The sequence below is a fragment of the Gallinula chloropus genome (genome assembly GCF_964237585.1).
Source record: "Gallinula chloropus genome assembly, chromosome: 26".
Classification (NCBI taxonomy): Eukaryota; Metazoa; Chordata; class Aves; order Gruiformes; family Rallidae; genus Gallinula; species Gallinula chloropus.
This window is the reverse complement of record NC_140111.1, coordinates 2,344,334-2,357,523: the sequence shown is the minus strand read 5'-3', so window position 1 is coordinate 2,357,523 and position 13,190 is coordinate 2,344,334. Positions and strand designations below refer to the sequence as shown.

Genomic DNA, 13,190 nt, shown 5'->3' with positions numbered 1-13,190 from the left:
GCGAGTTGGCAGCACGGCTCTGGCACAGACATCAAGGACTGCACCAGCCTCCTGCAGCTCTGCACGGCTGCTCCAGGCCAGTGTCCTCCTCCTGGGAGCTTGGACACGACCATCTGCCCTCACTGCTGCAGGTCATTGAGATCTGCTCTCACCCAGCTGCTCCCCACAAAGGACTGGGGGCTGTGCCACCCGCAGGGAGTTTACGCTCTGGTTCATGGGGTAACTTGGAGACCACCATGGAGGCAACAAAATATTTGCCCAAGTGGTAAGGAGAGGGAGGGACCCCAGTGCAGACCCTACCCATGGCACAGCAGCCACCAGCAATGCTCTTCTGCACAGTCACACCACGAACATCAGCGTTTGGTTTGCTGCATCTACCCTACCCACTCCCCAGTCCCTCACTCTTACTGGGATGAGCTGTGCTAATCTAACACCCAGAAAGGACAAAGATGGTTTTGGTTTCCAAGAGGAAACTTGTCTGGACACGCTACATTAATGCATCCCAGGGTTTTACTGGAGTCTAACCTGTGCCATGTTCCACTGGTGCAACTATCCACTGGTGCAAACCCCCCACCAAGGGATTTGCACAGGGTTGTAGCAGGCTGCTGAGCAGCTCTTACACTCCAGCTGGAGTAGGTACCTTTAGTAACAGAGTCTGAACAATACTTTGGGATCCATACACAGGAAAGCAAGGGAAATCCACTCTCTGTTATGAGGATTAATAATAACTCCCTAGGGAAACACTAAAACCCTGCCACTCAAGCACAGCTACAGTAATTAGGATCTCCTGAATTTTAGCTTACAAAGAGTTGAAAGCTGCCTGTAAAACTGAATTGCACCCTTCCCTCTGCAGTTACAAAGGGCTGGCAGGGCTTTGGAGGAGACAGTGGGTAATTGTCTCACAACCGCTCTAGCTGGCCAAGAGTGGGGTTTTGGATTCCAGTTCAGCTTGAAAATAATCTTCTTAGGCCCCCAGTTCCTGACAGCTCTGTTAACTGGGGGAATCTGTGGTTCCCAAAAGCCAGAGCTGAACTGACCCAACCTGAGCACAGGTGAATTAAAGAGCGGCCGCAGCTCAGAGGCTGCTCCTCCACCGTCCCACTCCAGCTTTCTGCTTCTCCCAGCCTGAGACTCCGTGAGACCAGCTTTGGCATTTCAGCTCTGACCTACATCTCCTCCCTGCTGCCAGGCTTGGCCTCACACAGAAAATCCTCTTCAGTCCTAACCCCGAGCAACCCGGCGCTGCCTGGTAGGATTCTCACTCTCCAGGCTCCTGCAGTGCTCCTCACACACACAGACACTGCTAGCCCGTGGATTTCCATCCTCACAGGGTGGTCCCACCACCTATAGGACACCCAAAGCTTCCTGAGCAGCATTTCTGTGCACAAAAAGGACATTCCTGGGACATGCTGGTTGGTTGTTCCAGCAGGAGCTCAGCCTTCGTCCTGCTCTCACATCGGATACACTAAGGAGTTGCACTGATTTACATCCCCACTACAGCCAGGAGAGTTCAGCTCCAAAGGTCTAGGAGCTGGAGTAAACCTCACTTGTTCCCTGACCCAGAACATTGCAAACTTGGCCTTCACTTTGCTGTACACAAGCTCAAGGCCAGTTCCACCGTGTCTATTCCGTGTCACCAGAGCTGGAGGCTGGCAGGACTTACAGAAAGCTCAGGGCTGTCCTGATTTACAGCCCAGGGCAAGAGCCTGTGTCAGCAGCAGGATTTCAGCAGCCAACAACAGGAATACGCTGACATCCTGACCGTGCCCCACCAGCCCTGGGCACTGAGAAGACAAACCCACACAAGTGACATCTTCCCAGTGGGGAACTGGGAAGCAAACCTCAGGAGCAAACTGGACCACCATCCTCTGCCTGAACCTTCCTGGAATGGAGGAACTAACCAGAAAACAACTTCCCATTGTCTCACACAGAAAAGCTCCTTCTATCCACATGCTCTGAAGATCTTATGTGCTTCTAAGACTGTCTGGGTTGCTGGGTTTTTTTCCCTTTCAGCTACATCAGTTTGTCTAATAAAGGATCACACCTCCTCCCACAAGCCTTGCCTTGCTTATCCACCTGCCTGAGCTGTTTACAACGTGGCAGCAGAAAAGGCCAAAGCAGGGATATTTATCTATTCCACGAGAGCTTCACATCTGAACATCTGCTGCAAAACAGGCTGGCACTTACAGCTCAATCACTTGGGAGTTCAGCTCCATGATTGTGTCATCAGTGCTGACAGAAATCAAGGCAGCTGCTGTGTTAAATTCCCAAGGTGGGTGTTGAGGTGGGGAATGAGGCAGAGAGAGCGAGAATGTGACGAATTGGGACGCAAAATAAATGGACAAAAGGGCCTTTCTCTGCTCTTCTGAGCTCCCCACTTCCTAGGAAAGCCTGTGGGGATGGGTTCCCCCCTCCCCTCCCCAGCCTCCCCCCCCCCTAAATTCACATCCTGGCATCCAGTGGGTTTGGTACCTTCTCTGCAGCGATGGGCACTGAGGATGGAGTAAGGCTGGTGGGAGACTCCGGCCGTTTTTTGTGCTTCTGTTTAGGTCTTTCCTTGTCTTTCCGACTCTGCAAAAGAAATCAGAGAGTACTGGAAGGCTAACTGTTCCTCAGCTGAGAATAGCAGTTGTAAAGGAAAAGAAAGGAGGGTGTGTAGGGGTGGATTTACAACCATACATTCATATTCCTCTTTCCTTCTCCACCCATCCACATGAGCCCAGTATCCCTTCCCCCACGTCCCAGCTTCTGGCTGGGAGCGTCCCACTATCTCTCTACCCCAGCTGCTGCCAACATCTGGAGTGCAGAATATCAACAGAAGCCCCCGAAACAGTTTATGGTAAGATGATAGGGAAGGACTTAACAAGCTCTGGCTGATTTCAAGAAACCCGAGCTTTCCTCCTGCTGTTTCCCCCAAGGGTCTCTGTGCCCCCTTACCCTCGCTCTCCACCTTCCTCAAGGGATTCTCAGACCCACCCTGGACAGCCCATGGGAGAATCCTGCTTTCAGCACGTGTTGCACGTGTGCAGAGAAAGAGCTCAGGGAGCAGAGAGCTCAGACCCACACTTGAACCTACACTGGAGATCCCCCCATCTCCCCTCCCAACAGACACGGCTGCTCGGGGTCCGTGGCTGCTAACAGGAGACACATGACTTGCTTTGATTTCTTCATTCTTTTCTCACACAAAACCACCTGAAAAGCTGCAAACTAAGGAAAACTCATGGACTGAGAAATACTACACCCTGCTTGCCCTGATTTTATATTCTCTTGAAGCACAGATCCAAGGAGGCCAAGCTTATGTAGTGCTACTTGGGTGTTTATGCTAAAGCTGAGAGGTTTCCAGGGAAAGGATTGAAAACATAGACCCATGTCCTTAAGCCAGTGAGGCTGGAGGATGCCCAGCCTAGCTGGCATACAGGATGGATGGATGCTGCATCACACACTGCTCTCTGTCTTCCTCAGCACACTCAGCTGACTACAAGAGCTCTTCCATGCTACCGATGGCAGCTGAAGATGTGGCTTCACTGAAGCTGCAGAAACTTTTGTGCCAAGTCCCCAACATCCCTGTGTGGTCACTGGTGTGTGGCCCAAGAGAGCTGCTGCCAAAGAAACAACTCCATGAGATGCAGGGAAAATCCATCCAAGACCTTTTTGTGGGGGGAAAGGATGCCTGTTCTGGTACAGCTCCCTTGCATGCATGTTTTATTCCAGAAGCTGACGTCCTCAGTCTGGATCAAAGGTGTGTTCAGAAGAGAAGAGGCACATCAAAATTCAGTGCCTCTCCAGAAAGATGCTGATTGCTTCCTCATGCAGGCAAAGCCCTGAGGCTACAGCTGCCGGCACATGCTGGTGTTGGGATGCTGTCAGGGGAAGATGCAGTCGCAGCAAATACATGAGCTCTGCTGTGTGTTTTTGGGGAGGAGAGAGTGGGATAATTAGCTGAGGAAATAATCACTAAATGGGAAGGAAAAGAAAGAAAAAAAGAGGCAGGAGGAAGGACAGGGCAGGAGGGAAAGGCTGGAGAAGGTGGGCATGAAGTGAAGCAGAGGTGAAGCAAAAGTGCCCCAGAAATCAGCACCTTCCAGCAGGGCTTGGGCTGAATTTTCATTGAGTAGGAGGTCTGTGCCACAGCCACCAGCCACCCTGCAGCCCAGGCCTGCAGTGGCACCACTGGAGCTGTCACTGGGATGAGGCACAGCCAGCCTAGAGCTTCCCTGTGCCTGCCCAGCATTGCCAGTATCCAACACATTATCTCAAGACTCCTGGCGTCTGGCATCTCTGCTCCTAAAGCCACAGGAGTTTATGAGAATCTCTGTTCTCTTCCCCTTCTTGAATACGTGTTTCCAGCTTTGGCAGCGAACAAGCAAAGCTCAGAACTGTGATTTCTACAGGCTTAAGTGCCGAAAAACAAATTAAAATTAAATCTTTGCTAAATCTCATAACGCTTTAAACACTCAGGGGGTTCTCATGCTATAAACTCCAAGTCTCATGGGTCTTCTAGGACAAGAAGATGGGGAAACGGTGGCCCAGTTAGTTAAGCAGCTTGTCACAGGCCACGTGCACATCAGTGTTCGTTATTCCAGTAGTAGTAGCAATTTACACTTAGTAGCACACTGCAGAGAGTTCCAATGAGCTGAAGAGAGGGGTTTTTAATAGCAGCATCTCATTTTACCAACGGGGAAACCAGGGCACGTGAGATGAGAGAACTCATGAAGATTTCACAGCAAGTGACCCATAAATTCAGAAAGAGAAGTCAGGGGTGCCCACCCCTCCTGGACCCACACTCACCTACTTGCAGATGCTGCCTGTGCTGCTCTCGGGAGCCAGGAATGGAAAAGAGGAGCCAGACACCCCACTAACAATACATCTTACCAAATAACGGTCCAAACCCTCCTCCTCAAACTTTCTGAAGGCCACAAAGCTTATTCTCTCATTCTCAGACCCCAAATTCATTTCAATCCTGATGTTGGAAGAGGAGGGAGCAGGATAAACTGCTGCAAACACCAGTGAGACAGTGCTGTGATAATCCAATTTCACATATCCTCGTCAAGATGAGCCAAGGCAGAGCCAAGGCCTTTTGGCTAATGACAGAGAACCTCCATGCAGACACACACACACACATATGCACATGCATGAGGGAAGGCAGAAATGTCCTGACTGCCACCACAGCCCATCATAAAACCTCCCACAATTTCACTGTGATGGCAACCACCAAACTCACATCCTCCAGCTTCAAAATCCTGGCTGTCTCCTGCCTGGAAAAAAACCCCTCCCTCCACTGTCAGCAGCGCAGAATCTCCACCAGCTAACTGAGCAGTCCCCTGCTTACATGTAGGAGGGAGTACATATGTACATATGCAGTCTGCACAATGGGGACCAGATTTCTGGAATGCCTCAGCTCCCATTTAGATGCTGGAATAAATGCTCAGGTTCCTCAGAAAGCCAAGGGCTTGGTATCAAGCTCTTTTGAAGATCCGGCCCCAACTACATGTGCTGAGCAACTGCACTCCAGCCCCTCAGAAAATCTGTGCCCCAGAGACCGGCGTTCGTGCTCTGCTCAAAGGACTGTGCTGGAACCAGCACCAGCAAGGAGCTGGGGACCTTCTGCTGGGTGTTCCCACACGCAGTCCCAGCCCAACCCCACCAACACACCTTGTGCTCATCTAGCTTCCCCCGCTCCCATCCCACCTCCTCTCCAGGCTCTTTGTCAGTCCTGCTCAGGCAGGGCAGAAACCCACAGGACCCACCTCCAGATCACCAGGAGCTTGCTGGGGTGCTACTTTTAGCAGAGCTGGGGTGCCCAGTGCTTTTGCACACCCAGCAGCACCCGTTTCTCACCCTCTGGGTGCTCTCTAATACTTCTGGGTCCTCAGAAGGGCAATAGGATCTGACACCTTATTCGATATTACAGGAGAAACACAGTGCCCTGTGTTACACAGACAGGACAGTCAACCTGCCACACGTGACCCCAAGGCCATTTTGCCCAGGCACTGGTACTTGGGCTGCCCACTGAGACCACGGCCCTGGGACAGTCAGGATGCTCAGTCCCTCCTGGAGATCTTGCCTCCATTGCCAGGCTCTCAGACAACCTGGAGCGCTCCCCAGCTCGCACCACAGGCATTTAAACGTGTGGCTTCTCTCCAGGAACCGGAAAGCTTCAAATGCTTCCTGCACGAGCCGCAGAGTGAAAAGGGAGGGGAGGGCATGGGGAGGGCAGGGGGGAAGCAGCGCTCTCCTGGCCTCTCCAGTGCCCTCTCCCCACCTGGCTTTCCGGCACTTCATCTCCCTTGCACACAGGCACCCTTCTCCATCAACCCTCCTCTCCAGGGAGCTTCACAGGCAACACAGCCACTGCTGGCAGCTCAGCCTGCCCAGAGACCTGCCTGGCTGTGCCATGGAGCAGGAGCCAGGGAGGAGGAGGAGGAGGAGGGTGAGAGGATGCCCAGCACGACGAGGAAACCTTTCAACTCCCCCATCCCATCCCATCCTTGGAAGCGAAAGCCAAGCCCTACCTTGCAGCCGCTCGGTGCTCCCTGCAGCAGGCTGGCTGGGTGAGCTGCGGTGCGCAGGGCCCGCGACCCTGCCCTCAGCAACAAGCTTCATGGAAAACAAACTCTCCCCATGCAGAACTGAGCAGCTGGGGCTTGGCATGTGGGCACGGAGCAGGCCAGGCCTGGGGCGGGGGGACCGCGGCTGCATTGGGAAAGGGGGGGTTTGGGGGGAGGGGGGGGAAGGGGGGGGCGTGCCAGCGACACAATCTCCCTTCCAGCTCCCCAGCGCTGGAGGAACGAAACAGGATCTCTCGCTGCCAAAAAGGGTTGTGCACAGCTCCTCTCGCTCCCCCCACCGCCGTCTCCCCTTCCCTGAGCCCCCTCTTCTAATCTGCTGGACACCAGCAATTGGATCATTAAAAGTAGATTGGGCAGGGGAAGGAGGGAGGGAAGAGCTGGGCAGAGCCAAGCGGCCTCTGCTGCTCCCTCCCTCTTTCCCAGGCTCCCTGAACTCCCTCGCCGGGAGAAGCAGGCCTGGCTCTGGGCCGCAGCCATGGCAGCCGCAGCGAGGAGGAAGGCCGCAGGGGCAGAGGGACGCTAAGCCAAGCCCTGCCTGCACCCTCGCTGGGGAATTCAGGGGTTTGCCTTGAGACACACTCCCAGTTCACAAGCATTTTTACACGAGGCCACCTGCCCAGCCCTCGCAGGGCTCTGCGGGCTCCCAAAGCGTGGCTGCACTCCCTGCTAATGGAAGGATTCGCTGGGGGCGGTTAAACACCCACATAACGAGAGGTCATGGAAAGCTGGTCAGGGATGTTATAAAGCAAGGCTTCTGTAGCTAAATCAGAGGAGATTTAGATTCAGTGCTCCTCCTCAGGAAACTGGTGCTGGTCTTGTAAGCAGTCAACTGTATCCCACATGAAAAAATTGCCCAGAGGCAGACCCCCATCACCCACCAAAATACAAGCACAAAGCCCCTCACAGACCCACTGGGTTTAGGTTTCAGCCCAGTATAACTTCACCAGTGTGCTAAATCTGCCAGGCTGGACCCTTGGCTCCTTTCCCCCACTTGCATCGGGTCCAGGGGGACAGGCAGCAGCAGGCTCTGCCGTGCATCCACTCTGCACCGTGGGACCGGGGACTTGTGTGCTGCTCCAGCTGGTGCTACAGGGATAAAGGGGACAGGACAGGGATGGTCCATATACCCCATAAAATGCCCTCCGCCGTGGCTAGGGAAGGGGTTTGGGAGCTAAAGGTGTGTGTAATGATCATGGAGAAATGGCTGCATACCCAGAGCTGAGGAACAACTCCAGGTGGGCTGATCTGCTCCGAGCCCTCCCACTCCCTGTCACCGGGCAGGGACCCTTCCTCTCCCGCACTGAAAGTCCCCTTACAGCTTCCAGGTGTTTCCTAAGAGTGACAACGGCTGAGTGTCTCCCTCTAAGGGATAGATGCCTGAAAATGTGGTGCACGTGCTCCTGCTGTGACAAATTTCATTCCACGGAGCATGGTAATTCCTTTCTGCGCGTTCTGAGCAGACAATATAGGTGACAGAACATCTGTACTTCATTCAGCCCCTGTGCGTCATCCAGCACTTTCTTGGTATTTAGCTATTGTTTGTTGAAAGAGAGAAGGAAAAAAAGAAAACAAGCCCTGCAAAGGCTCCCACGGGGCAGAGCACACACACTGCAATACCAGCCCCAAAGAGAGAAACGGGACTGGCTTTGCTAAGGGTTGGTGGGCTGGCTTTGCTAAGGTCTGGTATGTTCTGAGGAAAACCCAAAGCTTGGAGCTTTCCCATTTTTGGGAAAATGGGAAAAAGAAATGCTCTGGCTGGTATCATTTGTGCCTGCAAGAGCCGGGAATGACAATGCGGGCTTGCAGTCCCACATCACAATTGTCCCTTGTTCCACAGAGAACAAGACTCCTCACAAACACTGAACTATTTTACAGCAGGGCTGAGGAGTCCAAATCCTGAGCCCCTCTCTGCTGTCTTGCTGAAGCTACTGGGTTAAATCCTGCACCCCTCACGGAGTTTTCCTCCGTAAAAGCTGAGTAAACAGCCCTGGCGCTGCACGGGAAGGGAGCTGTCAGGCACCGAGCTCCTTCTGGAGCCCAGAGCTACGAGCACCTGCAGCCTGGGGACTCACACCAGCGCTGCTGAGGGAGCAGCTCCGTGCAACGCCTCCAGCTCTGTGAGGACAGGACCAGCCGGCTGCACAGCTGGACAGGCTCAAGGAAAAGCTGTTCTGCTCGGGGTCAGCGCAGCAGCACGCCCAGTTCCCCTGCAACACGTGTCATTAGATCATGCACTGCGCGTCACGTACTCCAAAACCACGCGGGAACTGCTGGTTCAACCCCCTCTTCAGGGACCCCTTCATAAGGTCTGTGCTCCCACACTGCCTCACGCCCCGTCCTTCCTCCCTGGCACTTCATCACCGCTCCCGGACCTGTCATTTACCCCTGACAGCGCCGAGTGCCTTCCTTACCCTGCCTGTCTCAGCTCAGCCCCCCTTTGCTGTGCTGGCTCTCCCTCTCTAAGTGGAAGGAGAGGCCCTGCCAAGCGATCCAGGGCCTGGAAAAGGGCCTCTGTCAGACCTGCTGCTCGCAAACCCTCCAGCCCTCAGGAGGGGAGAGTGGTGAGACGGAATCTCCGCACGTTTCCGAGGAACCCACGGGCTGACAATAGTGTCAGGCGCCACCGAGGAGCCTAGAAATAAACCCATATTCCTCCCGTTTTCACTCCCCCCTGACGCTGACCTGCTTTCCCAACCCTGCTCCTACCTGCCAGGCACGTGACGGCGCTCCCACCCCTGCCGCCAGCCGCTGTGCACACACACAGAACCCCTCGCGCGGTCCCCAGCTTCGGCCTCGCACAGTCTGTCAGTTATCATTACAGCTGAGCTCTCCAAAGCCGCCGTCAATCACCCCCCACACGCCACCCCTCCCCATGCTGCCCTCTCTCCCCCTCATCCTCGCGTTGGATATAAATAGCACGTTCCAGCACAGCCCTTCACCTTGTGCCAAGCGCTCGCTCCCGGGCCATGGCACAGATGCTCTTTCTCCCTCCCTCCCAACCTCCTCCTTTCCTCGCAGCAGCTGAACACACAAGAGGAGTAAACATTCCCAGGACTCTTTAGCTTCGTGGGCAGCACCAGGGAACGTCCCGACTCGGTGTGGGCACCGGGGGAGGTTCTGCTCCGCGGGCTCGGTTTGCCTTGTTTGCCCATGTATCAGGGACGGTTTAGGCAGGGTTCCCAAAACACCTCACGGACGTGGTGGGAAGCGTTTCAAGCTGGATACTGTGGGATAACCTCTGTAAATAAAGGAGATGGCTTTCCTGCCCACACAGTTTATGGACTCTCAGCTCAGCATGCCCGGGAGGGTGTCAGTCAGTATTAACTGATGGCTGTACTGCTTTTGAAAGCCTGCATGCCCTTGTCCCCTGGAGACTGGGCTGAGATCTGTGAGTCTGTGAGATCCATCAGCCTTAGGCCACATAACCCACTGGAGTGACACCGGGCTGTTTCTGGATGTGGGTCACTATCATTACCATTCCAAATTGTTTACATGGTGTGAGGATGCCTACTGCAACAAGAGAAAAGCAAACAGAAAGAGAAGTAAACAGCCAGATACCCACAGCAAGACTTAAAAGATTCATGCTGCAATTTGCAGGGGCATCACCAATTCTGTTTATACAACAAGGAGCTTTTGGCTTTTGGCTACAGTGGAATATATCCAGAGGTTGCCTGGGAGAATAATTCTGGATTTCCACAAACAAACCCTAGAATATGGCCCATGAAGTATTAAAAACTACCTGCCCATACTGACAGCATCCCTGCTTAAGTTATTTCTGCATCAGCTCCTACCCTGCTGCTTTGGCTGGATGGGTGCAGAGGAGGGGGCAGGACCACGCTGTGGATTCTTGATATTGCAAAAGATCTGTCAGGGCATAGAGAAGATTCCTTACTCTGCTGCCACTTGCCTTAGAACCTGAACCCTCAAAAAAACCCCACGTGTCCTGCCTTTTAGGGCTGTTTATTGTTATAAAAGAACAAACACCTCAGAAGCCTCCTCATTTCTTTTGGTACAGACCCTCACGCACGGGATCCTGCGTGCAGCAGAACCCAGGAGTCTGCTGGGATCCCACTGTACCCATTCCCTGCTGCTTCTCCTTGAAACAGGAGCATTTGTCACGTGAGTCAGTTAGTTAATTATGAAGCCTGGTGTGTTGTTAACATGTCCTGTAACACTGCAGCAGTTTTGATGAGTACATCCTAACGAGCAGGGGTAGGTAACCACTGTACCAGTCAGAGCTGGCACGTGCTGTTCTAAGTCACTGTTTTATAAACTTGAAGCAGGTGGAAACCCTGTGGCTGGCTAATCTGACTAACAAAACACTTAACTAGCTTATACTAATTGCTGTTGTTACCTACAATTAACCTGCAGGCCATGGTGCAGGTTACTTGTTACTCATCGGTATCTTTTTGTCCTTTAAAACTTGCACTCTGGGATCTGAGGACAACCAGCTCAGGTTTATATTCTTGACCAGCTGCACTTAAACCCACGGCTGAAACTACTTCCACCCAGCTCAACCCATGGCTGAAACTACTTCTACCCAGCTCAACCCACAGCCAAAACTACTTCCACCCAGCTCAACCCAGCAGCTGGAAACCACAGCACAGTGTCACCTTCAAAGTGGACGTGCCAGGAGACAGAAAATGAACAACTGCATCTTCCATAGGCACATTCTGCCAGCCCCCCATGCTGCTCCATCTGCACACACATTTCCAGAGGTCTGTTTAAAACCACAGCCACTATTCAGGTCGCTCCACTGTGAAACTCTCTGCAGAGTCAGGGCTCATCCGAGGAGCCATGGGTGCTCTTCACCCACGTTTCTTCCCCTTCTCACCTCCAGCCCACACGACTCTGCCTCTGGGGATGGACAAACAGATCTTTCTTACCTTCTTTGGCCTTTCGTGGTGGGACACGTGCTTCTCTTGAGCAGGGGATGTGGATCGACTCCTTCTTCCAGCAATGAAGGAGCTACCTCCAGAGTGACGTGAGGTCTTCTGAGGTCAGCGGGGAAGGGGAGAGGAGATGGAGAGCAGGAGAAAGAAAGAAAGAAAGGGAAGAGAGAAAACAGTGTTACAGAGTCCAGCTTTCACTGTCACAGTGAACACAGTTGTAACAAATGGTTTCTCTACCACATGTGGGACCAAACTCTTTGTGTACCCAGCCTGGCTCCTGGCACGGGGACCACAGCAGACACCATACCAGTGGGCTTATGAACAGCACGCTGGTCTAACTCCCCAAATCCTTGGTTCTTTCTGGCCTATGTGCTGCAAAGAGACCATTCTGAAAGCAACAGGATAGGCAAGAGCAGCAACGTTGCTCAGGGAAGCCAGTGCCCCTGAACAGCAGTGTCCAGCCTCCAGTCTCGAGTGGGCTGTGTGGAAGATGCCCTGTTCCCAGTCCAGGAGCTCGAAGAAGTCCTGCTATCTACCCCAGCATCAGTAAACCTGATCCAGAGCTACACCCCGTGTCAGACACTGAGGGTACCTGGAGGGCAGAAAGGTGTCCTCCAGTTTGACTTTGAGGAGAAGGGTAACGACAGCAGTCACAGCACTGATAAGCAGGAAGCAAAGTGGGAAAGGCCAGCAACAAAGGAGCCACTGAGACACAGAGCTGCAGGGAGAGGATCGAGTTCCCTTTTTGCTGGAGGGGGGGGAACAGGTGTCTACTAATTATGCAGAACAGGAAAAGGGTTCCTCTCTTTCCTCTCCTACTGTAATTAATAGGGGGAAGTCCTTTGCCCCAAATATCTTCAAACAGCAACTTACTCTGTGTCTCTCCTGGCTTGTCTCTGTCCTCAAGCAGTAGTTCTGGCTATTCTTTTACACTCTCCTGCCCAGGGTGCCCAGCTCTATCCTGAGCTATACCCCTAACTCCCAGGATCATCAGGCATCATAGCTGCTCCCATACAGAGTGGGTCAGGGAAGCCAACACAGAAGGGAAGAATTCCACCCCCAGTTTTGAAAAGGGGTTTACAGATGCTGTACAAATGCAAAATCTAAAGGAACCTTCATCTCTAAGCAACTGGCTGAAGAGGGAAGCAGGCTGCAGATCTTGCTTATGTGTTCATGGCATTTCTTACTGCTCTGAGCACAGATACAGTCTAGGATGAAGACAATGCCTCATATGTGACAACAAAACCCCACTGCAGGGACAAAGAAACTCACCATTTTATTGAAGTGGTACTTGCAGTAGCCACAGTATTTGACATTGTCGACTTCTAGGACTTCCTCTTCACATAAGAGGCCAGCCATCTGGGCACTGAAACACATGCCATGAGGAGGAAGATAAAGCAAACTGTACAAACAGATCACATCACCCATCAAAGGGCAAAGGATACCCAGACAGGGTCTTGAAATACCCTGTTCTGCTTGGCAAACTGGTCTGCAAGGAGCAGGGGGGCAGAGTTCAGCCTGTTCTCAATTCAAACTAAGATCTTCAGAGATCATCAGTACTTTTCTACCAGATTGTCTTGCAACTTTTTTCTCAAGGGAGGCCTGGGACACCAGAAACAATTCCAGTGGAAGACACATCACAAGCAAGGAATCCACGTAAAGCCAGGAATCTCCCTGGTCTGCTGATAGACAATATTGTTTTCAGTCTGTGAGGGTACATGAGGATATC

At 52.8% G+C, this 13,190-nt stretch overlaps 1 protein-coding gene across 1 annotated transcript in view; it reads right to left on the bottom strand.

The window, feature by feature from the left end:
- MLLT6 (MLLT6, PHD finger containing) overlaps positions 1 to 13,190 on the bottom strand; it is a gene marked incomplete at both ends in the record, with an annotated part of 43,094 nt that overhangs the window by 18,321 nt on the left and 11,583 nt on the right. The window contains 3 exons of the mRNA XM_084275674.1: positions 2,473 to 2,571; positions 11,456 to 11,563; positions 12,734 to 12,827. Of these exons, the coding sequence (XP_084131800.1) occupies positions 2,473 to 2,571; positions 11,456 to 11,563; positions 12,734 to 12,827 (301 nt within the window). The remainder of the gene's footprint in view (positions 1 to 2,472; positions 2,572 to 11,455; positions 11,564 to 12,733; positions 12,828 to 13,190) is intronic.